General features: G+C 38.9%; 1 protein-coding gene across 1 annotated transcript; it reads left to right on the top strand.

The window, feature by feature from the left end:
- Window positions 1-1,160: 1,160 nt before the first annotated feature.
- LPIN1 (lipin 1) lies at window positions 1,161-23,576 on the top strand (the record flags this gene model as incomplete). The annotated part of the gene is made up of 13 exons (XM_009706978.1): window positions 1,161-1,355; window positions 2,697-2,792; window positions 4,070-4,404; window positions 4,772-4,891; window positions 6,056-6,163; window positions 11,045-11,174; window positions 13,101-13,410; window positions 14,922-15,015; window positions 16,306-16,493; window positions 17,617-17,710; window positions 19,101-19,170; window positions 22,006-22,098; window positions 23,500-23,576. Coding segments are annotated over exons 1-13 (1,907 nt in total), but the record flags the coding sequence as incomplete, so codon positions are not given.
- Window positions 23,577-26,815: the final 3,239 nt, after the last annotated feature.

Genomic DNA, 26,815 nt, shown 5'->3' with positions numbered 1-26,815 from the left:
CAGCTCAGTGCAGTGACTGTCTCTCAGACTCTGAGCTCAGTTCTGTTCTCATCGCTATCAATGGGACTTTTAGCATTGCCTACCCTGCAAGTGTCTCTCTTATTGATGTCCAGGTGAGGTAGTACAGCCTAGCAAAGAACTTATACGCAAGGCATATGCTTTATACTGAGTGCACAAGGACTGTGCTGAAATCGGTATCTTAGAACCTGCAAGAGGTGCTTGAAAAATATTGGAAACAATAGACATTGAAAGTCCTTAAAATCTGTACTGTTCAGGAGGATATCTGCCTAAATTCATTCATATTTTGAGAGCCCTTAAAAGATGTTTTGAACTTTTAACTATGTCTAAGTATGCATACTGTCCTGTTTAGGGGACTAAGTGTATTAATGGATCATTAACAGAGTAGAAGCAGGAAACTAAAGGCTAAATACTAAATAAATCCAGGAGCTGGGGAGATAAGGCCAATCACTTCAATCATCAACACATGCCTAATTTTTAATAAACCTGCTGATGCTAAAAGCCTGTTTTAAATCAAGAATGGTCAAGTTGCATTGGGAAGCACTCTAAAGTTTAGATGCTCTGGATTCAAGGTTGCTTCTCAAACCCTAATGCACATCTATTGTGAGTATGCATTATAATAATCTTTTAATGGAAGAAATCCTTGTAAAGTAGGAAAATAGACTTTGACTTCAGTGTAGTGGAAAATTAGATCTGCTTAAAACCATTCACTTGCCCTGCCCTTAAAAGCCTGCAGAAATACATGAGAAAAGTATATTTGGTGTTGAGGGCACGATAAATGATAGGAGGAGATGTTATTTTGGAAGTAATGCTTTTCTCTTCAGAGATAATTGATGGCATTTATGAGCTGCAGAGTCTAAAAGCCTGACAGTGGTTTTGAACGCAACTGATTTTATGAACTTTTGAAAGTTGTTACAATTCTCTGACTTACAAGGTCTCTTTTGCTTTTTTCTTTTAATAGCTCTCTATAAACACATGTCAGCGTAAATAAATTAGGTGGGAAATCCTGATTTTATGTGAAGTTGTTGATTTGTGAAACAGGAGAATACTCCATTGCTGGACTCTCTGTCTCTCAAATGTCCCTAAAATATAAAGCAGGGATCAAAAACTTGTTTGTTCTGTCTTTTGCCTTTCAGGTCCAAACCATGAATTACGTTGGGCAGTTAGCTGGGCAAGTGTTTGTAACTGTGAAGGAGCTCTATAAAGGACTAAACCCAGCCACGTTGTCGGGATGTATAGATATAATTGTTGTACGTCAGCCAGATGGAAATCTTCAGTGTTCCCCTTTCCATGTACGCTTTGGGAAAATGGGAGTTCTACGTTCTAGGGAGAAAGTGGTAAGAAAATTGGCAATTTTGTTGCATTCTGTCTGTGGGTTAACTCTAATGGCATGAAAGTTACCGAATGTTCTATACTGAATGTGGTATGCTAGTCAAGATTTTCTTTAGATACTCTTCATAAAGTGCCCAAATTGCAGCAAGGTTCAATTAAAATGGTTGTTGCTGATTCTTGCATTTCAAAGCGTAATTTGTAAGATAGTGACTATAATAAAAACAAAACAAGCTATGACATTTGTAACATTTATTTTCAATAAAGCAACATTTTGAATGCGCTAATTTGAGCCTATACTAGATTTCATTAATGACTGTGTATCAAGACCCCTTTGTTTAACATGTTCAATGATAGTTACAAAAAGGGAGGTAATAATGAAGTAATATTTTCAGATAACAGAATGTTGAGGTTAATTGAAGCTAGAGAAAGCAGTGAGGACCTTGAGATAAATGTAACCAGGCTGAATGACTTGGCAATATGATATGAGATGTGAAGTTGCCAGTGACTAATGCACGATGGATTATTTTAGGAAATAATTTGTAACTACATACAGTCTAGGTTCTAAGGTAGCTATAATTGTTCAGCAGAAGGACCGTAACGTCACCATGGACATTGTTCAATTCTTACATAAATCAGAAAGAAATTCCAATATTTAGGATGGGTAAAAGTTGAAAATGTTACCATGACAATAGTATACTGTGTCCTGAAATGCAACATAAATGTAGACTTGTCCAAATCTCCAAAAAAAATACAGTGAAAATGGAGTTGGTGGCAAGAACAGTTACAGACAAAGACAAAGATCCTCCTGAGAAGAAATGGAAATACTTGGGGCTCTAGAGTGGTGAGATAAATGTGCGAAAGAAATACACATGAATTGTGTCAAGAATATAAAACAATTTTTTCTTATTTGTGCTCATAGTGTAAATAGAACTCTGTTTAATGAATTTGAAAGACAGCATACTAAGAATTTGCATGTGGAAGTACTTCTTGAACAATTCAAAATTAGGCTATGAATTAAAAGAGCAAAGAGATTTGTGTGGTGAGTGAAGCATTCAGAATTACATTTAAAAAGATTCAGGATGTTATATAATGACTATAAACCTTCCTGAGTAGAGAGAAGCAAGACAGCAATGAGCTGAATGAGTTAGAAAAACATTTTGACAATTGGTGGCCTTGTGAAGAAGTGAGGAGAGAAACAGAGAAGTTCAGTATTTTATGTTTATTATAAGGTTTCCTACACTTCCCTGAGAAGCATTTGCCCAGTGACAGCGGTAGGATAGCTGAACAGGATCTATGTACTTAAAATAACTTTCTTTTCGTATGAGAATATATTTATTTTCTTCCAGGTTGACATAGAAATTAATGGAGAGGCTGTAGATTTGCACATGAAACTGGGAGACAATGGAGAGGCCTTTTTTGTGCAGGAGATGGATAATGATCAGGTAGGAGTCAAAACTAATTTTATTTTGTTAAAAATTGAATACCTGCTCTTCAGAGTAATTTTTGAGTTTAGGAATTTTGTTGAAAAATCTACCTTTACACATTTTATAGTTTTGAAAGTTTCTGGGCAATTTTCTGCTATAGAAATTCAATACTCTGCAGTTACTTTGTTTTTTGAGTTGCTGAGATTTGGAAAAATCTAAAGAAGGTAATCACATAACTGAAAAATAAATCATAGTTCATATGCATGCCAGTGTGTGAACAGACATAACATGTACAGAGTTCACAGGCTCTGAAGGTGTGTACAACAGAGGTTACAGATGTGTACAACAGAGGTCCATGGACCTGATTTTGGCAGAAATCTTTACTTTGAACATATGCACTCATCAGACTGCCAGTAATAGTGCACATGCCCTGTAAACATCTCTGCACACATCAATTCTGGTACTCACCAGAGATGTGATCTTGCAACTATTATTCATGTGGAATTGTTTAAATGAGAATGCCTGCTGTTGAGCTGTGTGATTAAGTACTGGCCTATAAAAGTTATGATCACACTAATTTTGAGTAGTCAACACGTAATGTAACATAAGAAAAGCTTTTTACAGGTGTTTCTCTTCAGATATCCTCAATAATTTTTGTCACTGTCCAGAGTGGGGTGAGTTTCCAAATTCTTCTATTAAGTATGATATTGCTAGTTTCAGGTGAGAGCTGTGTGCGTGTGCAGTATTCATCTCTGTATCTTTATGTTTAAATCTTCTGATCTTTATATTTAAATCTTCTGTGTGGTAACAGCTATTTGATGACTGCAAATTGCTAGAAATACTTCCATGAGTGTCTAGAGATGTGTGTGCGCATATATATATATATATATGAATAAGAGGATGTTTGTGTGATCTAGTTACAAACTGCTCGATCTGTCTGACTGCTATCCATCATCTGAGTTGTGAAGGAGAATTGAATTTTACAAAATGTTCAGGTTATAAACTAGGATTTTGTTTCTACTCTGTGTCTAGCGTCCAGTGGATAGAGGCTCATGCCATAACCTGGCCATATTAGATGCTCAGAGGATTCTCTTTATTAAGAGTATTGTTCCTGGCTTGTCTAAGGAGGTGCAGCTATGGAACAATTTCCATATGCTATCCAGATGTCTAATCTTTGTTACTTTTCTGAGGAATAAATGACTTGGATTTTGGTGTTTGTGCATAGAATTTAGAACCAGATTTATGACTGGTGGAGGAATTAATATGTTGCATGGTTTGAATTTTTTCTTTCTCAGGAGGTAATTCCTTATCATCTCTCCACGTCTCCCATTCTGTCTGAGGGAACTGCTTTAATGGAAGCTCAGCTGAAGAGGAATTCCATGGACAGGATAAGAAACCTGGACACCAGTGTATCTTCACAAGTACCACCCCAAGCCCATGGATCCCAGCCTTCTACTGAAACATCTCCAGTCTGTAGCTCTGTGAAAAAAAGGAGGAAGAAGAGGAGGAAGTCTACCCATAAAATAGACAGCTTAAAAAGAGAAGACAATGGAGACACATCAGAAGATGAAGACGTGTTCCCTATAGAGATTAGCTCAGAGGAAGAAAAAGAACCGTTGGACAATTCAAGGTATCATAGTGGACTTGAGATATGTAATGGAAACCTACTGCTGGGTTAATGTTGCATTCCATGCTTTCTAACAGTAATTTCTAAGTTAGTACACATGGCTGATGAGCATGTTTCTTTAAGGAAAAGCTTTAGGCTGGAAAGCTATTGGGAATGTTACTAACAAAAATAATGAAAATTGCATTGAAAATATAAGAACAATCCTATGTCATGCTGTGAACTAGAAGGTGTGAATCAGGTAACATTCCTCTCTCTCCTTTTAGTTCAGGTTATACTAATTCTTCTCTGCAGTAGGGTTTGTTATCTGAAGTGTAGGACAGTTCAGTAGTCAAGCATGGTTTTTAAATGTCACATCTTTCCCTGCACCTAGAATCCCTGTTCCAGATGTGTTTGTTGATGACGTATCTGACATAAAGGCTCCTGCCGTTTCTACATTTTCTCAGTCTGCATCTTACCCTCATTCAGATGGAGAATGGTCACCTCTTCAAAGGTACTTTTGCTTATAGTACAGTTCTAAATAATCTTCCTCTTTCTGTTAATGTCTTATATGCTAGTGCTATATGAAGTCTTACTAAAAATTCTAGTATCAAACATGGTCACTGTCAGTTACTAAGTGAATACTTTCTATATTTGAAATCAGATAGTGTACAAAAACTTTAGGTTAGCTTTTTCCTTTATTCAACAAATGCATGCATACAGATGCAGGTCCACAAATTCTGAAAAATGTTTGTATCTGTTAATGTCACTGTTTGCATATAAATACTGTTTGTACAATACAATAAGTGAACATTTTGTGAAATCTGAATCTTTGCCTGATGCACACACCTTGTAAGGACTTCCATGAACGCAGGTATATAAATCTTTAGTAATTTGGGTGTAATCCTTGTAAGAACTTGCAAGATTGGAGTTGGTGCATAAAGGTAATAGTATTTTAATGAGTAAGAATATGAGCTTTTTGTGTCTCTTTCAAAGCTAATTATTGAATTGCACAGTTAGATAGACATGAAATATTTATGGTGTGAAAAGAACACATACAGTAATTTGCTTACTTTTTCCCATATGTGTATTTGTGTGCATATGTATACCTTTGATGTCAAGACAGATCAGCTTGGATCTCCTTTCTTGTGTCTGTGGACACTGTCAAAAAGGGAAAATTTTATGCTTAATGTACATTGCATTATAATTCCAATGAAATTGTGTGTGTGTGCGCCCCCTTGCACGTGTGCCCCACATCCTCCATGCAGACTACCAGAGTGGAGCAATATTCACAAGACCTTATCCTGAGAAATCTAATCTCAATATACTGCCTCTGTAGTTGAGGGGCAGAGGAAGGGAGAGCAGGGAGATTATTTCAGAGCAAGGGCTTAATTTAAATGTTTTGAATTGCATTTGGGAAGAAACTTTCTGCACTGACTGTAAAGCTTAATGCGATTAGCTTCACCAGTCTGGTGATAGCATGTGTCAATACCCTGCCCCTTCAATGGCTTTTGAACTGTATGTTCTGTTTGTTTCTTGATTGCATTATTCTGGATTTTGAAAACTCTGGATGTAAATTCAGCATTCCTGTAGCTAATGCACAAAGAGCTTATGTTAATCAGCACTTGTGAATAATGACACCCTGTTTTTCTTTCTACCAACATGCTGTGCTGTCCAGTAAGCCTATAGATTGCACAGGGCAATCCTCTCTTCTCACTGTTCCAGCAGACGGAGGCCTATCTAACTCTTGTCCTCAACAATCTTCTCACTTTTCTCCTACAGACAGGTAGAACAGTTGTTGTCCCTCTTTTCTGGGCTGCTCTTTAATCCTTTTAATTAATTAATACACTTTTAACACAGTAATAGTATGTGAACTTTGTTGAACTTCTTAGCGCTTATTGCTAACCCAGAAACTTTGAAAGAAAATGACATTGAGAACCACTTCATCTGCTTGCTTCTTTGTGGATATTGACTGGAGGTAAATTACCTTGATCAATCATCTGTTGAATGATGATGGCTAATATAAAATCAGGCCAATGAAAACCTGGGTTAAAACTTAAGTTAATTAAGATGATAAAAAAAGGAAGACCTTAGCTAGTGAAAACCTACATTCCTCTGAAGACTTCCATGTGGCTTTTTACAGTCAGTGTATATTTTAATGACATTTTTATCCCATGGTTTTCCTGAGTTGTTTGCTTGTGCATAGGTTGCAAAAGTAAAAGCAAACCAAACGCCTCGGAGATTAAGTGAGCAATAAGGAGTGCAAAACTTGTAATGGATGGAGCCCAGTACCAAAAGAGAATTTCTTTTCCTTTGTTTCCTGGTCTGGGAGAGGGGAAGACTTTCTGTATTTTGGATTGCAGTAGAGGAGCATCTTATAAAGATGACACAATAGATAAGGCATCTTGTCTAAGGTTTAGGAGACCCAGACTTAAGCCTTTGCTGTAGTATAGTATTCCTCTGATTGTGGACTCTTTTCTACAGAGCTAAAAGTGGATACAGACACTTTTTATGATACCTTAAATTCGAGATGTCTCAAGATTCTGCAGCCAGGCCTTTTCTGTCCATTAAGTCAGTGGAGAGAAGTCATGGCAACTCAGTTAAAAAAATTTAAAGCAGGTGTCTGAATATGACCTCTACAGTTCTCCTTTAATTGTGGCAAAGCTTTGAGTAATAAATGAGGCTAAATCACTCATTGCTTATCTCAACATAGATGCCATGCTAGGTGCCTAAGGCCGGATCGAAACTGATAATCTTGAGGTTTTCCCAGCATCTAAGTCTGCCCTCTTTAACCTGACCATGGTGTTGCAGCACCAAGTCAAGGTGAGATCCTGGTACATTCAAGGCTGTTCTTCTCAGTGTTTCTCTTGAGAAGGAAGGGCAGGCACACAGGTCGGGATGGAGCAGTGGTGTGCTTCGGGTGGCTCCACGATCGTTCATGTGTCCTGCCGTCTAGATATACAGGTAAAGTGCTGTAGTAACTTGTCTGAGTAAGGCCACCACTGTGTCTGTAACTGTTCTCCTCCCTGTGAAGTAAACTCTGTTGTGCCCACCTCAAAGGAGATTCAGAGACTCTCAGCTATTGTTGTGACATGTACAACATGGGGGAGGCCTCTTTCCTTCTGACTATCTCTTCCCAGTTTATTTGGCCTTAGTCAAGACAGGGCTTTTTCTCGGGTCACACTGCTGCTTTCTCAGGGCTCTCTTTGCTTTCAGTGGGAAACACTGCAAAGATCACAGTGGTTTGCTGTTGCAGAGCTGCCAATTACAAGCCAAGTTCCTTATTCTTTGACATTGGATTACATAAAGTGCAATCATAGCTGTTAAGGAGTACATAGGACTGTGACACAAATATCCAGCATTTATGGGATGTGAATCAGATATGCTGATGTAAATGACTGAACTGAAGTTTCCCTTCCTTCTTGTGCAGTATTGACAGGATGGATGGCTCTAGTTTGATCTGCAATATCTCAGCAATCTATGTAAGGCAAGAGAATTTCAGCTGGGCTAGGTCAGTGCCTAACATAAGGACAGGGGAATTGCAAGGTGTAGTTCAGCCTGAGACAAACGTCTTGGTGATGCAAGGAATAAATAACTCACTTTGAGTCTGATCCATGGATGCATTTGCAGGATACTATCACTGGGTTACAAATCCTACATGGTCTTGGTCTTCAGCCTTATTGACCCCTACTGCAAGTGCAACATTAATTCAGGATTTAATTTGACCTAACTGAGCTAAAAAAAAATTAAAGGAATGCGATTGTGAGCTTTATGAGTCTTTAGTCTCATTCTACTTTGGTGGCAATAATATGAAGTGAGTAGCAGCCACAATAGTCCCAGTGCGGGTAAAGGAGATGACGTCTGGCATTACATATGGAAGTAGAACTATATAAACAAGAAGTATACAAACAGGACTGTAGTAGGTGTGATTGCCATCTGCATCCATAAACTACAGAGGTTATTGTTGCTGTTACAGAAAGTTATTAGACTGAGAGAGTAGTTACTGACTGTAAAACAACAATATGACATATGAAGAAAAAAGTAAAGGTACTTTTCTGTAACAGAAAACCAACTCTCACTGGGAGGCCACCAATACTGTATTAATGTTTGTGGGTAGCATAGAAAATCCCAGCTTATGTTCCAGATGATATAAGGAATGAGAATGCTTTAGTATCCTTTTATACGAACAAAATAATTTACCCTCTGCTTACCTTGTGGATGCATGTTTGCAGTCTGATTTGATCTTGGGCCTTTTAAATTAAGATGACATTGCAGTGATAATTCTGGTCTACCCTGAGGTTGTATTAGTGTTTGTACACTAATCTACAAGGAGAAATCAACTGAAAAGAATTCTGAAGATCTAACATTCTGTTACTACTAAATCCTTATACTTTATTATATAGAAAAGTAGTATTTCTAGAATGAGAATTAAGATGTCTCCATTATGCTTGCGTCAAAAGTTCAGTGGATAGTGCGTATTTTGTGTACTTTGTTTTGGGAGAGCAGGTAATATTTTGGGGGTTAGATGCGCTCACCCTTTTGCTAACTTACCATGGTTATACTTGTAGCTATACCTGCTCTGAACCAATAACCCAGAAGCAGGCATGGATCATCGGGCAGCCTTTCGCAGCAAGAGTCTTCTTAGAGCAGAACTCTGCCTGTTTTAACATACACACATACGCAATTGCCATATTTCTGGCACTTGCATATGCATGTCTGGGAATATACATGATGGTTCTTGGTGCTGAGTAACAGCATAGGCTTCTTCCTTACTCAGTTGTGTGTCCAAGGCAACTGTATTTTCAGGCAAAATTATGGAAAAGGCAAGGTTTCCACCCCCCGCCAACCCTGATCAGTGTTCTCACTGCAAAATGCAGAGGTTCTAGCCCGAACTGAAACAATGCTGGTATTCTCTCAGGTTGTCTGGCTGCATGAGTGAACCTGGGCTGAACATACCCCAAAGCCCAGATTGGAGATTTTTCTAAGTAAACAGTAGGTATTTTGAAGGTTAAAATGTGTATAGTGCACAGATGAACTCATATAGTGACAACACTCCCTTAAATCTAGATGATTTGGGCTTAAAGCAGCAGTTGAAGCATTATTGCCTGCTGAGATTTTCTAAGTGACGAGGCTCCTGATTTCCAGGGTTTCAGTGGGCCTTAGATGCGTGGAAGATACTGCAAATCCTACAAATTTGTCAGCGGGAGATTAGAAGTTGCTGAAAAACCCACCAGGCATTTCTTGAATCCTTAGAGCTTGAAAATACTTTTTAAATCACATTGTATTGATTCCTTCATCTGTCAAATGATGGGTTATACCCTAAGGACTGATAAAAATTTTAAATTCTTAGGACCAAAAAAGATCTTCTACAGTGGTATTGCTTATAAATGATATAGTTTAGTTAAATAACGTAATTATCTGTAGCTAAGAAGTTATAATGTTTGTCAGTATTCAAAGTGTATCTTACTGCAACATAGATGAAAATAACAAATAATGTAGACAGTTAGGTTGCAGTTAGTTTTTTCAGATGTGAAATTCACAGATTTTTGAAAGCTGCTTTATGTTAGTGTGAAGTAATTATTTTCCTGTGACCAATGAATTCCCTACAAGCTAACTCTACAAAACTACATTAAATTGAAAGAACAAAACTAGTTCCGATACTCAGTTTATGCAGAAGAAGTTAAAGAGAAAATCAAACATGAAGAATTTGTACTAAATGCAGGAAACCTTTTGTTTTTTGAGACTGAAAGTAACTTGGTTTGGACTTTTGATTTAGGAATGTTGTGGTTTCTTTTGTTGCTTGTAGTTTTTAAATCAGGATTGCACAAGTATACCAAAGACATGCTATGGCTCAGACAAAAAATAATGGGCTTTGTTCAGGTGGTTCTGGGTGAAATTCTATGACTTGTGTTATGCAGAAGGGCAGAGTAGATAATTTTTCCTTTTGTCCTTGAAATCAGTGAATTGTTATTTATTAATGGCTGACTTATCACATTATTGACTTCACTAGATTAAAAATGTGCTACAAACTGATAATTTACTAATTAATTATTAAATATTTTATATTGCGTAGTCAGCAAAACAAACAGTTAAATATTTTTGAACTGGAAGGGCTCAAATTCTGTGTATAGCTCTCCTGTTGGTTTCCCTATAAACATGCATCCAAGGGTAGAACTGAGCAAGTTAGTAGAAGGAAGTAATCAACTGGATTCCTTAGATTAATTTATTACTTCTCAGGACATGTTACAATATCAGGATAAAGTGTCTTGTTGGTGTAAGTGAGTAATTTCTGCATTTACATCCATTATAACAATACTAACATCTGTTCATCTGCTGCTGCTGGTACCGTCCTCATTCTTTCTTCCACACAGAAACCCAGAAATCATCCTGAAGTGTTCAGGTCCAGTGCTCTTGTTCCATCTCTTTCAGCTTTCTCAAATCCTACTTCTGTGACAGCACTTACTAAAAAAATAAATGAGACCTCTGGATGCCAGTCTAAGAGGATCCTGAAATATTTAAACTCTTCTGCCATGCTTTCATACTTTCAATTGGCTAATGTTTATTTAGATCTTCAATGCTTTGTGTTGGTGGATATCAGTTTGGAAAGTGCTTAGTGCACTGTGGTTACTTTTGGGTTTGTAATATTTTTTTGTTTCTTTTTCTTCAGCCCATCAGGTTCACGCCCTCCTACTCCTAAAAGTGACTCAGAATTGGTCAGTAAACCTATGGACAGAAGTGGACTGAAGAATAATCCCCACATGCACTGGGCATGGGGAGAGCTACCCCAGGCTGCAAAGGTATCCAACATAATATATTTAATTCCTGCTAGCATCTATTGTGCTTTAATGGGGCACATGTGCTTATTCTATTGCAGACTGCTGAAGAAGGAATGAATCCTGTTTTTACGTAAAATTGCAAAATTTTATGTAAGAGAATTGCATCTTGCTCCTTAGGAGGTACAGAAAAGTACCTTGTGCCATGGATGTTCTCAACACCGATGATACACAGCAGAAAATGAAGAAGTACCTGAGACCTAACCTTGTAAAAGTTAAAAGCTTAAATAACATTTAAGATCAAACCCAATGTCCTTTGGTAAATCATTGAAATTCATAAGTGGTCTTAGATGGAAATTAGGTGCTTGGTGTCAGCAGTGTTAATTCACAAAAATTAAAATCGGTTGCTTAAGTACATAAGCATCCAGAAACACCTGCAGTTCTGTATCTCTGCATGCCCGGACGTGCTGTTCTCTTGGCTGAGCAGACTGGCTTGTTGCCTGTCTCCTCCCTGAAGCCATTTGTCCCAGTTAGATGGCAGGATCTGTAGCGTGCCAGCAGCATTGTCTCCAATGCTGCAGCTGCGTACACTGCAGGTCAGTCAGGTACTGGCCGGCTCCTTATGATAGCTGTGGAGTCAGAGCATTCGTACAGGAAAGGGGAGACGTAGGGCTCACGCTTGCCTCGGAGTGTGAGAAATAAAGGTCGGGTTCCAGTGGCATACTCCAACTATGGGGACAGGGATGCTGCAGGGTTTGACCCCTTCTGCTGAAGGCTGGCTTTTCTGCAGAAGGGACTGCAGGAATGAGCGGTCAGGAACAGTATAAAGAAAGAAAATTCCTGCTTTGCGTGCCAGGGAAGTGGGTATCCTCCTCAGAAAAAAGACTTCTCTGTTGTGGTGGTGGCACCAGAATTATAATGGCACTATTAGAATTTATCTTTAATTCACTGTTGGTAGCTGCTGACAAAAGCTGAGGTAGGAATCCAGAATTCTTAATTCCTTCAGAAGAGCTCTGGCCTCTTCTTTAGTAGGCCAAAGATGAGCTATCCCATCACCTGTGCATTGTTCTCCTCATGTCTATTACAAGAAAATTTGGAGCTATTCTTTGTGCACAGAGAACTGATTTAAGTGCACAGGTCCAGATGGGAGTTTCAAATTGGCTTTTCCAGTCTAGAATTTAGGGTTTCTTGTTAGTGGATTTAGGTGTTTTCATTCTTATCCCAGGTACACAGCCTGGTGTGAATTGCAAATCTTATTCCTGGAGGCTTTTCCCTCTGCGGTCCCCTAGCCAAGCTATTCAGAGTTGATCTGGCCATACCTGAACTGGAAGTTACGCTTTGGATGCTGTTGATCTTTGTGTAACAGTTTGGTTGCTATGATGTGAAGCTTATAGCAGCTACACAGCTGCTGCTGTAGGAGTTCAGTTCCCCTCTGTAAGAGCACCTCCTGTCCCACGCTCGGAGAAGATCTAGAATTGTTCCTATAGAGTGATTTAAAATCTTAGATCTGGGGTATAGATGTATGACAGTGTACCCCTGTTCTGGTCCCTGAGAGCATCCTGATTGTGTAAGGACTCCAGTCTGCGCTCCCTTCTCATGTTTGTTGGGGCTATGTTCTGAAGAAAAGCTAGGATTTGTGCAGGAAGGGAGGAGGGCAGGGTGGGTGCCATGGTATGCTCCCAGGCCGGTGAGTGGGAAATGAGGACTGTAGAGTGCAATGCAGAACAAATCTTTCCTGGCCCAAAGATACAGATGAATTTTGTGCAAGCAAGCACACAGCAGAGAGGTCTTTTGTACGCTGTAGTCTCCACTTAGTTAGTGGTGGCTTTCTGCTGTAGTTGGTTGCCTTGAGAATCTGATGTCACTGGAGTGGACAGAACAGGTTAAACTCTGGCTGTTGCATTTTTTAAGAGCTTTTCTTGATAGTAGTCTGTTTATTTTTCCTCACAGGCCAGTTCTCTGCTCAAAGCAAAGGAACCCAGCATGGTGGATGTAAATCCTTCTGAAAGCACTCACTTTCGGGTCATCCAAAGTTTACCTATAGAGGAGTTTAACACTGTGTCTCCTCTACCTACCCTTGGACAAGCAGATGCAGCAACTGCTGATGAAAGTGAGCCCTTACCAGCTGAGACAAATAAGCCAGAGATAGAGTCTCCAGGAGCAGCTGTACCACCATTGCCTGCCAATGAAGAAGTAAAACAGACTGCAACTTGCTCAGCCCAACCAGCTGGCAAGACAGATTCCCCTTCCAGGAAGAAAGGTAAAGCTGTTGATTCTGCACTTTTATATGTATGATTTTGTCTTTAAATTTCATGGTGATGAAGCACCTCATTGCCATATAAATTAATCTGTGCCCTGAAGGCACTTTCAGATCTGGAGAAGAATAAGCTTTGGATAGAACTTTCAAAACCTGGGCTGTGCAGCAGGCTGTTAACAGGAGCTGTGTAGTAAGATAGAAGATTCTTGGTCTGGGGCTTTTGGCAGTTCTGTGTGTATAGGCAAGACTGCAAAACTTGCTCCAAATTGATCCATATTTGACAGATTCAGAGATTTCACTTTTTGGTACAAGTGCACTGTAGATCTGCTGATTCACCTCCTCTGACTGCTTTCCGAGTTTTATGTGTTGCTGGTAATTGTGGAACCTCTCTGCTCTAATACAAAGTTGTAGTATGTCTTTTGCACAAACAACACATTTTTCATAAAATAAGGTGCTTTTTTGTCACATGAGGAATTTCAGTTCTGTATGGTACATGTCCTGTCCAGAATTTGTGAAATATAATTCTGTCTGCTTTTCTGCTTCTGAATTTCTGGACTCTATATCCAGGGTATTTTACAGTAAGTGTTACAATCTTCACATGAAAATTATTTGCTTACAAATGTTATGTTTTAGAGATCTGATTATTCTGTAATTATATAGGCCCTATATAAGCCTAGTTTGTGCAGCTGCTTTTTAATCAGTAAACATACCATTTTCTTAGCCACTTCCCCATGCATTCCACTGTCTTTGAAGACAAAAATGACAGTGTTACTCTACTTACTATTCGGTCTTTACATAACTTTTTTTCTGATTGTTTTTCTGATGTTTGATGTTGGAAATTGGGACAGTGAGAAGTAGTGGCTTTTAGAATGAATTCCAAATTAGGTTTTGGCCTTACAGTGATTACTTTTCCAGATGTACTAGCAACAACAGGACAGCGATGACTGTGCATTAGTACTAGTGAAAGACCTAGGAGGGTTGTCTTGTCCCCTGCAATGATGCATGTGCACACAGAACATGTCAGTTGTATGTGTTAGTGAGTTGTCTCCTTAACGAGCCAGTTATAGTGTATTATTGACTATGGTATAGTCTGTTGTGTTATTTCCTTTTTACAAGGAGGGGACTGAAGATTAGTTCTTGGAGATTGAATGCTTTGATTGCCTTTTTGCATAGGCCTATGATCACAATTTCTCAGAAAGTTTTCCTTTTGCTGTTTTCCTACAGTCACCACTGCCTTCTAATTCCCAGTGGTTTTGTCTAGGATAGGGATGCTTCAGAATGTCTCAAAACTAGTCCTCTGCTGTCCCATTTTGTGTATTCAAAGTCTGAACAATGTATATGAACAACTTGTTTTGAAATTTTTAGCAGTACCATTTTATACAAATACAATTCACAAACTGTTGCAAGTTGTCTGGTTTCTCAATCTTAAAATGAATTGTTAAACAGTAATAACAGTTCTGCCTTGTTACTCAGAAAATGCTCATTAATAGGCTTGTTTGTGCTGTCCCTTACAGACAAACGAAGCCGGCATCTTGGTGCTGATGGTGTCTATTTAGATGACCTCACTGACATGGATCCAGAAGTTGCTGCACTTTATTTCCCCAAGAAGTACAAGTCCTTTGCTTATATTTTTACTATTTAAAGAGCTCTTTAATAGTAATCACCGTACAGATTTAGATCAAATTCTTCATTGCCAACCAGATAAGACCTCTTTTTCAGAGTCCAAGCAGAGGTGAAGGCAGAAGGAAAATAAATCTCTGTAGAGAGGAATATTAGACCTTTTGGAAGGCTCTGCATTTGAGCCTGAGAAGTGTACTTGAAAGTGATTTTCTATTTTGGTCAATTAACAATCCACAACCAATATATGATGCTTATGTAATATACACTGATGTTTGTCAGTGTTACTCACATGCCCTGGGAGAGCAATTGGCCTTGGGATATATTTATCTCCATGTCCTTGCTTATTACCGTGAAGAACATATCTTACTGTTAACGGCATTAGTGCAAAATTGTTGCTCTAATGTTGTTCTACAGTGGGTGATCACCTATAAATATGAATGTTAGAAAATAATTTTTGGAAGACATGACAGATTATAGACATACAGTTTCCGACTTGTTCTGATCTTTTTTATAGTCCTCTTTCCTCATCATACTCCAGTCATTTGACTAAAGTCATTGAGCAACAACTAAAGTAGCTTGCATATTTCATTTTTTTTTCTTGCTTGCTTAAACTCATCTGTTGTAATAGCATTTCAATAAAACAGAAAGATTAGGAATATGGAGAAAAAGGTTGGATTGAAAATTCCTTTCTCAAATGCATTCATATAAATCTGGAATGGAAAACAGAGTTTGAGCCTGCCCTTTGTAATAATGATCTCGTCTATACGCAGTTTTTTAGTGGGTATAATGATTTATTGTTTCTTAAAATTTTAATCCTGGTAGCTTATATAAAGAGTATTTTATTTATATATACATGATGTATAAATACACAAACATATGCATTCTTTGTTTTGGTTTTAGCTATCAGTTTATGTAATTAATATAAATTAAATAGTAAACTAATATGTTTATTCTTGTTCCTGTGTGGGAATAGTTCTACTAGTATATAAACTCTGCTTATAGTAGCATTATTTTGTCTACTCAGATTGTACAACTTATTGTCTTATTTTTCGTATCTCTTGTAAGCGAAGCTATAATTGTACATGCCTTGTTTAGGCAAGTAAGTAGAAGCAATGTAATATTTGAGGGTGCATGAGGCCTATACTACTTTGTTTCAATTTAACAGCAAAACCAAACAATTTCTTTTTTTCTCCTTTCTTTTTTCCTAAGCATGTGTCAGATGTAAACATGTTTATTGAAGGGATTGAATTTGGGAATAAGTATATTTTTCTTGTCCAGTGGGGATAATGTCCAAAGCAAGAACACGAATGACACGGGGCCACGGTCTGCCAGTCAGTCTCCGCAGTCAGTCGGGAGCTCAGGTGTTGACAGTGGAGTTGAAAGCACCTCGGATGGAATTCGAGATCTGCCCTCCATTGCCATTTCTCTCTGCGGAGGCCTTATTGACAACAAAGAAATAACCAAAGGTACAGAATGACTTTCTGAGTTACAGGCACGTGCCGTCAGCCAAGTTTTAGCATCCTAGAGCGAGGAAGCAGTGCCGCCCTGTGGCTATATTCAAGAGTTGAGAAGATAAATACTGTCCCTGTAACGATGTTTCCTAGAATTTTTCATACTTAAAATAGACTTGTATAGGACTTATGATTTTTAACACATTTTAATAATCCACTATATACTAAATTTTTTAAAGTATTTTATTGGTATTTTTATTTCCTGATAGCGCTACATTTTGTATCACGCTGGTGTTAACGGTATTTTTGCCACTTGGTACAGTATATAGCTAGGAAATTCATAGCTGACGGTGTCAGGAATGAAAAAGGTGGTCTGTGCATGAGGACACTAGGAGCTTTAATCTGAGTTCCTAGTCTACCTCCAATTTCTTGTGTGACTTAGATAAATCATTTACAATGCTCTATGCCTTAAACTTCACTGCATAATGTGAAGATAAATGCATTAAGACTTGCCATTTCTGCAGTAATATGGTGTTATAAAATCATATAAGCCTGATGCTACACTGATTGCTGTCAGAAGCTAGTTATTAAAACATTTCAAATACACTGTGATTTACTAGAGTTGTAATGTTATCTGAATCACTTGTAAATTACATAGATTTTGTGAGGGAGTCACAGCCAGTGGAAGGGGTATTTATTCATAGACATTTTCACTTTGCTGTAGGTCTTACAGGCAATCATTAAATTTCTGGCTGTGGGTTTACATATACATTGAGCCCATCAATTCCTGCTCCTAACTTTGACAGAGGATCAGTGAAAGGCACGACAAAGTACTTCCTTGTCTTGCTTAGAAGCCTGATTTTCCTCCCTCACAGTTCCATCCCTGAGCTTTCACTTAGCTTGTATTTTGAACAGGAAAGACACCCAGCAGCTAACAAAGAAACGCTCAGCATGTTCTGAGATTGAGAGTCTCTGAACATCTTGCTTCCATGTTACTGCTAATCTCAGCACCCTAGTAATGAAGGACTGATCCTGAATGTGAAACCTACATGTCAGAGAGATGCTAAGAGGTTTAGGTTGGCCCATCCCAGACATCTATAAATGCATGCTTTACATATGTAATTTTCTCCCCCTGCAGAAGAATTCTTAGAACATGCAGTAACATATCAGCAGTTTGTGGACAATCCTGCTATCATTGACGACCCTAACCTTGTGGTTAAGATTGGAAATAAGTAAGTACATTTCAGGAAAAAATATTTTACTGTTGTAACAAAAACACTTCTGTGGCACTTCAGTGCGTTAGATCAGTTTAACTGTAGCTGGAAAATAGGTTTTGAATGTTCATAGCTTAGATTCATCCAGAAAGAGTCAACTCTGTAGTGAATTCAGGCTCTTTTACTTTCAATTTAAAGGAGGAAAGGTAAATAAAGAACAGTTTCAGATGACCTGTTACAGCTAACTGACACAATTTGAATTTCAAGAAGCTAGTATTAAATGCTAATAGTGTTCACACTCAATTGGCAGAGTAAAAATGAAATAGGATGTGAACTTGCTAGGGCTTGCCCTGAGCCAGTTTGAATAATTAATATTTACAGGGATATGGCAGTCTACTTGCAAGCACTCTGTATCCAGCAGTTTGTCTGTATATACTGAATATTTTGCTAATATGCCTCTGTGGAGGCATTGCTTTTCAAGACTTGTCAAATTTCACCCACTGAATATGAGACTTCTATTTCTGCAAGGCTAAGACATTATTTCGTATGTTTATATTGCTGGTAGCAGTGCAGCACTATGGTCTGTGCCAGACGCAGCTTTTTGGAGGATCTTTTAAATTGAGAGCTCCCTGCACCTGGCATACAATGTTACAGACTAGAGGAGAGATCATGGCATTATGCTGCGCTTGGAGGTTAAGCTACCCTTAGTCATAGACATGGCTCATACAAATCTGACATGCTTGGTGCATCCTTATGTGATAATTGGTATTGTGTCAATTAAGGCCTCATACCTGGCCCTCTTTGTGGTCTGAGGTGAGCCACTCATTGCTTCCCTGCCACAGTTCTCTGAATTTGATGGTAATGTTTACCTGCCTACTGATACATTGGGAAGAAAGGAGTACTTGGCGAGGATTTTACTGTAATTCTGTGGACATCATGTGAGCCTCAACTTTGCTTTATTAGACAGATGGATGATAGTACTGTATTTGTCCTACTGTCTAACAAGAGCTGACCCCTGTTCAGCACATAATAGCAAAAGCTTGACATCCTACAGACTATGGCCCCTAACTTTTATGTAGCTCCTTGATGGAAAAACAGTGAAAAAACAGCTTGTAAAAACATAGCTCATGCTGTGATAATGAGGTATAGTAAGGACAGGAATGTATGACAAATACCCTTTCTACTTAAGGACCTAACTTCTCTTACATACCTTGAAAAGTATATACCATAAACACCTGTGAACGTACTGTGGAATAAGTTGGGTCTGCTATTACTGGTGTAGGCCAGAGTTTGACCTATGCTAAAGATGCTTCATGGCTCTAACCTGCCAGATGATAAATACTGGGTTGATTGTGAATTGGAACCTTGGGATTACACAATGCAGCAATTGTCTCTCTTACATGCCCAGGTACTACAACTGGACTACAGCTGGTCCCCTTCTGCTGGCAATGCAGGCATTCCAGAAACCTTTGCCAAAGGTGAGATTGAACATGAAGGTTGGTCAGAGGAGGAGTTGTGACATTCTGCCATTTATTAAGGCAGAGAAGAGGGTTGTTGTACAAGAGAATTTGCACATCAGTAATACCTATCGACACATAACCGTTCATCTAGCTTATGCTAAGGGCTAAATAAGCAGGACTAAGTATGATCTGTGAGTAGTGTTTATTTGCTAGGCTAACATCATTACAAATATTTTGAAGAAGGAAAACTTCCTGTTTTCCTTCATTAATATGGATTGTAGACATAAATTATATTGACCAGTGTTAATGTTTGCTGTAGCTGAATACTTGGTGACTGCTTTCCATTTTACCTGTATGCAGCGTATATTATCAAATTAAAATAGAGGCCAGGAATTTTAACTTCAGTGAATAAGCTTTAACTACTAGATATGGAAGGCTTATAGCTTGCTGGTTTTCTATTTCTTGGTTGCTTGTTCATAACCAACTCAGCTAGGTGGTGGCAGATAGCTATGACTGTGTGACCGCTATATCTGTTGGCTTATATTAAATGCGTTAATTAACTTAGTCCAATTCCACGTGACCTGGTGCCACACAGATGCTCAGGACAGAAATACACACTACTGTAAATGTATGTAAAGAAGTAGTATCACCATTGGCACTCTTCTGTATCCTGGTTAGCCGTGGATTTAATAACGTTTGGAACCTGAACTTTTATTCTGCCATTTGCAGCACTTTAAATGTCTTTGGGTTTATTCTATGTAAATTCAAATGCTATCTCTATTGCCATGAACATGGAATAAAAATTTCTTCAAAGCCCAGAATACTCTCTACCACTGTGTTCTTTCTTAGTACCACGTTATCTGTGTATGCAGTCATTTGGAGCTGCACAGTACCATCCCAATATAAAGTAATTTGATCCTAAAAGTCCCAAACATTTGGTAAACCTGGCTTGAATTTCAGGGATGTCACAGAGCCAGATGTTTTGTGCTTTACTGCAAATATTCTAGTAATCATCAAAGGTGGGATTCGTCCCATGGAACTCAAATGCCCATGGAAGGTGTATGGTGATTTAGACCTTGATAGGTGCCTATTGGGTCTTCAGTAGCAATAAAGATAATGCAAGGTAACTGCATTTTTAATTAAACACTTTGATGCAGGAGTCAGATGTTTTGTGTTTTGCCTAGGATGAGTAAATGGAAATCTTTTTCCGTTAAGTTAAGGAAAATGGCAATTCTTTCAACAGCATTATGGTTATGCCATTATTTATATAGATTATCAGTTAAGAAAAGTCTTCTATGAGTGTGAAATTCAGTGTGTTTGATTTTTTTTTTTTAATGGTGAACTTACATTCCGAATGCTGTAACTTTCTAGACAGTGCAATTTTAATTTAGTGGAGAAGCCAGTATATATAGTTGGAACAGTCTGTATGAATGGGAAGGTTTACTTAGCTGAACTGTACCTCTGAAACTAACATTACTTGTTTATGCTACCAGTCATCCTATTGGTTTTCTTAATGACTTGTTAATTAGAGTTTTGATTTGCTGTAATAATGGAACTACGAAATTGAAATACTAAGATACTTTATCAAAACAGGCTCTATGAAGTGATTGAAAACTGGAGTTTTTGCAAAAAAAAATCACTCATGTTCTGCAAAATACACTTAAATGCATGTCTAATTGTAAGCATGTGAATTATCTGACTAAAAGTCAATAGGACATCTGCTTGAAGTTGTCTGTAAGTTTGAGAACCTCCTTAAATTGTAGCCATTGTTCTCAACAGTGGCATTCTGTTCTCAGTAGCTCCATCTGCTCCTTGCTTTTCTTATTTTGTTAAAAAAGTTCTCAACTTACTTGCTCAACTTTATTCCTCTGCCATTTCTTTTTTTTCTCATATACTTCAGATAGTACAGTGAAGAGAACCTACTGAAAAATTGACAAAAAGGATGCATTGTCCCATACATTAGCTGAACTCAGACCTCTCTCTCAACTGCTGAGAGTTCTTGGAATCATTTATTATTTTTTTTTAAAAATCACTAATCAACATCACAGTTTTATTTTGGTGACTTTGCTTACAGGGGAGGCTGTCATCTCAGAAAACCAGTGGCTAAACTGTTGTAGGGCGTACCAAACACTGTGGCCACCTTTACTGTAATATTTTCCGCTGTCATCTTTTGCTTGCTCTCAGAGTGGAAGAATTCAGCTCTCCTTGTTACAATGTGTAAGGCTCCAGTCATTACGGATATTGAATAGACATAGACCTCTCTACTGAGGTCTAGTATATATAACCAATGGAAAGTAGCCAGGGTTTAAAAAAACCCAGCGTTCTAACATTGTCAGTCAAATTCATAGCATCATACTAAACTCATAAAAGCTAGTAACTTCTTTGCTTTTTTCCAAACTGGTGATTAAATAATGAACTTTGTAGTTATTTTTAAATGAGAATAACTATCTTGCATGTGGATATGATACTGTTTTGCATGAGAGCTCCTTCAGGAAGTGATATTCTTCTTTTTTTTAATATAATTTGCGCTAACTAACTTAAACTTAACAACAGTAGGTTCTCCATTCTAGACATTGTACTAATATCTGTTTATGCTTTTTTTTCTTCTTTGATTTATCTCTTTTTCATTTTCCTTTTAAAAATACCATAAGTATTCATGCTTAAGTTATTTCAGAGCAGCTCTGGATACCATTAGATTTTGCTTTAGTAGAATTTATGGTCCACAGCCAGTATGTTTACTTTTATTCTATTTATTATCAGTTAAAATTATGTGTTTGACACTTTCTTTCATTTACATATATCAGGTTGTCCTTTGTTTTGGTTTTTTTTTATGTTACCATCTGTTTATCACAGGCCACTGTGGAATCTATAATGAGGGACAAGATGCCCAAAAAAGGTGGAAGGTGGTGGTTTTCATGGCGAGGGAGGAACAGCACTATTAAAGAGGTAAGTTTGAGAAGCAAGCAGAGTTTCCTTCTTGTTACAGTGGGAAGGCTGGGTACCTCCACATTCATCCCTCAGAACTTTGCTTCTGAGAGTAACTCAATATTCAGTTTGACTGAGGATAGACACATTAAAAGATGTTTAAACAGGGTCTAAAGTCTGACTTCTTTTGACTTCAGAAAGCTTTGGATCAGACCCTACCTGAAACATTTGCCTGCAGTGTTTTGGTTCTGCGTTTATTTTCATTACACACCTGAGGCAGTATTATCTAATGGATTAAATTTGTGTTTAGGAACCTAGAATCGAAGAACTGTGCCAGTAATTTTGTTTGTGTGCAGATTACCTACCTTTCTGCAGCTTGCTTTTGATAGTTGAAGAACAAACATATTTATGAGTAATGTGAGCTATAAAATTCAGCAAAACCCAAGGTGGAAAACTGACTATATATGAGTTTTAAAATCTTTTTGAATTTCTTTTCTGAACATTAGAAGTTTGTAATAACAATCTTAAAGCCATGAATGAACATTAAAGAATAGTGAAAAAAGAAAAGCTTTATATGAAATATTGATCTTCTGTCTAGACGTATTTATTCTTTAAAGTTGGCTAATAAAACCTCTTCATATTAATTTATACTACTGAAGCATTAGTACTTGGGGAGAGAAAATGACTTCTAATACATTTTTATGGTTGTGCCTCAGTTGATGAACTTTTTTAGCCTTGCATGAAATAACCATTGTACTGGGCTGTGGGTATGGGCTTCAGAGCATGAGATTTTAGTTTTTACAGTTTGTTGAAGTTTTTAGAATTTCTCTGAGTGGAAATACTTGGTTATCTCTTGAGCTGTGGCAGCTATAAGTGGAAAGAGGCAGTATTGTTCCTTGTGTGTCTCATAAAATCATTCATTATTTAAAAATGTTGTGGGTTGAAATTGATAGAGCTTAGCATCTACTCAAAGTAAAAGCAGTTTGGAAGGTTTTATTGGATTAAAGATTTTAATGATTCTATGAAAGGTAATTTTTTTTTTGTTCTCCAGAGTCATACGTTGCTTTTTCAGGTGAAATCTAGCTAATTAAGGTGCGTGAACTGAGTAGTTATGGATTGATCTCAGAAATTCCAACAGTACTAGATGTGAAATCTGATACTTCTGTACTACTTCTATGCAAAACTAAATCTTGATTCTTCTTCTGAGTTTTATATTTGCGATTTTTGATTCTTTGTGCAGCCTTTATTCTGTAAGAAAACCATAAACTTTGGTTACTTTGCCTGCAAGCAAAGGAAACAAACATGCTGTTGATTTTGAGCAAGTCTGTACAAGACAGAACTTGGTTTTCAAATGTTTTTCTAAAAGCATTTGCTCTCTGCCCAATAGGAGATGCACAGCTTCTCATACTTCTGTTTTTACAGGAAACAAAGCCAGAGCAAGGTATGAATGAGAGTGAACTTGCAGGAGAAGACTCTTCACAGATGAGAATGGGAACCAGGTAAGCCAAAAATTATCTGTACCTGAAATGAGCAGGAGTTACCACTTAAAAATGAAAGCAGGCTGTCTTCAGTATTTGAACAAAGAAATACTGCGTCAGTGAAATATGTTTAATTGGTTATTCATTGCACCAAGTAGGTGAAGATAGGAAGGCCCTACCCGTGGCAGGGCTGCCGACCTCGCAAGTGCACTCTGGCATTTCTGTGGTTTGGCTGGCAGCTCTGTGACACACGTTCCAGCCCCTTGAAAACAAACAATACTTGGAGTAGTTCTTGGAAGCTATATGTATCTGTCCAGAGTTTTCGAGGAAACGTCATAGATGACCCCATGCTCTTGTCAGATCCTAGTTGCTAAAATTTCTGATTTACTTATATTTATGGCCTAACACCTTAGTTTGTTCCTGCATATTTTGGGAAGTTCAGGCGCCTAAGACTTTCCAGAGTGTGGTGTTGTGTGGGGTTTTTTTGTTTCTTTTTTTTTTTTTTTTTTTTTTTTAACAGGCGTTAGTCATGACTCTCTATGACTCTTTCAAGGATTGCAGATGTCTCTTCCTTCTCGTGCTCCAAGATAATCACACTGTATGGCCAGGACCTCCCCTTCAGAAGGGTTCCATAAGATGAGCTTTGACTTGCTTTGAAGGCTTTGGAGGGATGAGTCAGCCAGGGTCAGCTCTCCTATCTTGCCCCTTTTCTGTACATACAGATCTTACAGTAAAGACAGCCCATCTGTGTGCTATCTGCACTTAGAGCTGAAAAGGGCCAGATTCAAATATGCTTTATGCTCGCTAAGTTCAAGGATCACCTTTATGAAACAAAAAGACGTTAGCTGTCATTCTTTCTGGAGGTCAGCAGTTACAGTCTAGGTGAATGTGCTGGAAGGAGGATTCCTCATTCTGTAGCAGACTGTTACCCCGGTTGCCTCTCTGAGTTTGTGAGAGCCACAGAACAAATCGGAAGGGCTGATTTTCCTTTTAAGGATGACAAGTGTCATTTAAGTCCGTTTCACAGAATCACAGAATGGATGGGGTTGGAAGGGACCTCTGGAGATCATCTAGTCCAACCCCCCGCCAAAGCAGGTTCACCTCCAGCAAGTTGCATAGGATTGCATCCAGGTGTGTTTTGAATATCTCCAGAGAAGGAGGATCCACAACCTCTCTGGGCAGCCTGTTCCAGTGCTCTGCCACCCTCAAAGTATATTAAGATGGAACTTCCTGTGTTTCACTTTGTGCCTATTGCCCCTTAACCTGTTGCTGGGCACCACTGAAAAGAGTCTAGCCCCATCCTCTTGTCACCGCTCTTAATGTATTTGTAAGCAGTGATCAGATCTCCTCTCAGCCTTCTCTTCTCCAGGCTGAACAGACCCGGTTCTCTCAGCCTTTCCTCATAAGGGAGATGCTCCAGTCCCCCCATCATCTTCATTGCCCTCTGCTGGAATGTCTCCAGTAGTTCCTTGTCTTTCTTGAACTGAGAAGCCCAGAACTGGACACAGTATTCCAGATGCAGCCTCACCAGGGCAGAGTAGAGGGGAAGGAGAACCTCCCCTGACGTGCTGACCACACTCTTCCTCTAATGCACCCCAAGGTACCATTGGCCTTGGCCACAAGGGCCCATTGCTGGCTTATGATCAACTTGTTGTCCACCAGGACTCGCAGGTCCTTCTCCACCGGGTTGCTCTCCAGCAGGTCAACCCCCAGCCTGTACTGGTGCATGGGGTTATTCCTCCTGAGGTGCAGGACCCTACACTTTCTCTTGTTGAACTTCATCAGGTTCTTCTCCGCCCATCCAACTCTCTAGCCTGTCCAGGTCTCGATGAATAGCAGCACAGCCTGCTGGTGTATGAGCCACTCCTCTAAGTTTTGTGTCATCAGTGAACTTGCTGAAGGTACACTCTGTCCCTTCATCCAGGTCATTGATGAATAAGATAAATAGGACTGGACCCAGAACTGACCCCTGGAGAACACAAGTAGCTACAGGCCTCCAACTAGAGTCTGCGCCACTGATCACGACCCTCTGGACTCTGCAGTTCAGCCAGTTCTTAATCCATCTCACTGTCCACTCATCTAGCCCACACTTCTTAACCTTACCTATGAGGATGTTATTGGAGACAGTGTCAAAACTGTCATTCAGGAAGCTTCCTAAATTGGTGTGGCTCTCTGACTAATATCCGCTATTAGTATTCCAGGTGGGTAGAGATGAGATTGTAGGAAGCAGTCCCAAGGTAATCAAAAGGGACTTCAAGGCACTGGGGTATTTGGTTAAAGGAGTAGGGGCACAGGTTGTATTCTCCTCAATTGCTTCAGTATTAAGGAAAAATACCGAAAGGAATAAGAAAACTCAGCTGATTAGTACACGGCTAAGAGGCTGGTGCCATAGGTAGAATGTTGACCATGGGGCAGCTTTCATGGAACCAGGTCTGCTTATGTCAGGTGGGGGGTACAGCTGACTTGGAAGGGAAAAAGGATTATGGCTCAGAAGTTAGCAGGGCTGACTGAGAGGTCTTTAAACTAGGTTTGAAGAGGGAAGGGGATAGGACCAGGCTCACTAGAGATGAACCTAGGGGCAGCGTGCCTGTGTCAGAGTCAAAACGATTAGCCTAGCTGAAGCGCATCTACAGCAATGCACACAGTATGGGCGACAAACAGGAAGAACTGGAAGCCATTGTACAGCAGGAAAGTTATGATGTAGTTGCCATCACAGAAGCATGGTAGAGATGACTCTCACAACTGAAGTGCTGCAATGAGTGGCTATAAGCTCTTTAGAAGAGACAGGTGAAGCAGGAAAGGCGGTGGGGTAGCAATGTATGTAAGGGAGTGTCTTGACTGTACTGAAATTGATGATGATGAAGATGACAAGGTTTAGTGTCTATGGGTAAAGATCAGGGGGAAGGTGAGCAGCGTGGACGTTATTGTGGGAGTCTGTTATAGACCACCAACCAGGATGAACAGGCAGATGAGGCATTCTACAAGAGACTGTCAGAAGTCTCATGGTTGCTGGCCCTTGTTCTTGTGGGCAACTTCAACTTGCCAGATACCTGCTGGAAAGAAAATGTAGCAGAGAGGAAGCAGTCCAGGAGGTTCCTAGAGTGTGTGGAAGAGAACTTCCTAACACAACTGGTAAATGTGCTAACTAGAGGAGGTGCCCTGCTAGACCTATTGTTTGTGAACAGAGAGGGAATAGTGGGTGGTGTGATGGTCAGTGGCTGTCTTGGGCATAATGACCATGAAATGTTAGAGTTTTCAAT

Source organism: Cariama cristata, unplaced genomic scaffold, assembly GCF_000690535.1.
Source record: "Cariama cristata isolate BGI_N322 unplaced genomic scaffold, ASM69053v1 scaffold7969, whole genome shotgun sequence".
Lineage (NCBI taxonomy): Eukaryota > Metazoa > Chordata > Aves > Cariamiformes > Cariamidae > Cariama > Cariama cristata.
The sequence above is the reverse complement of the archived record's forward strand: the minus strand, read 5'-3'. Positions and strand labels throughout refer to the sequence as shown.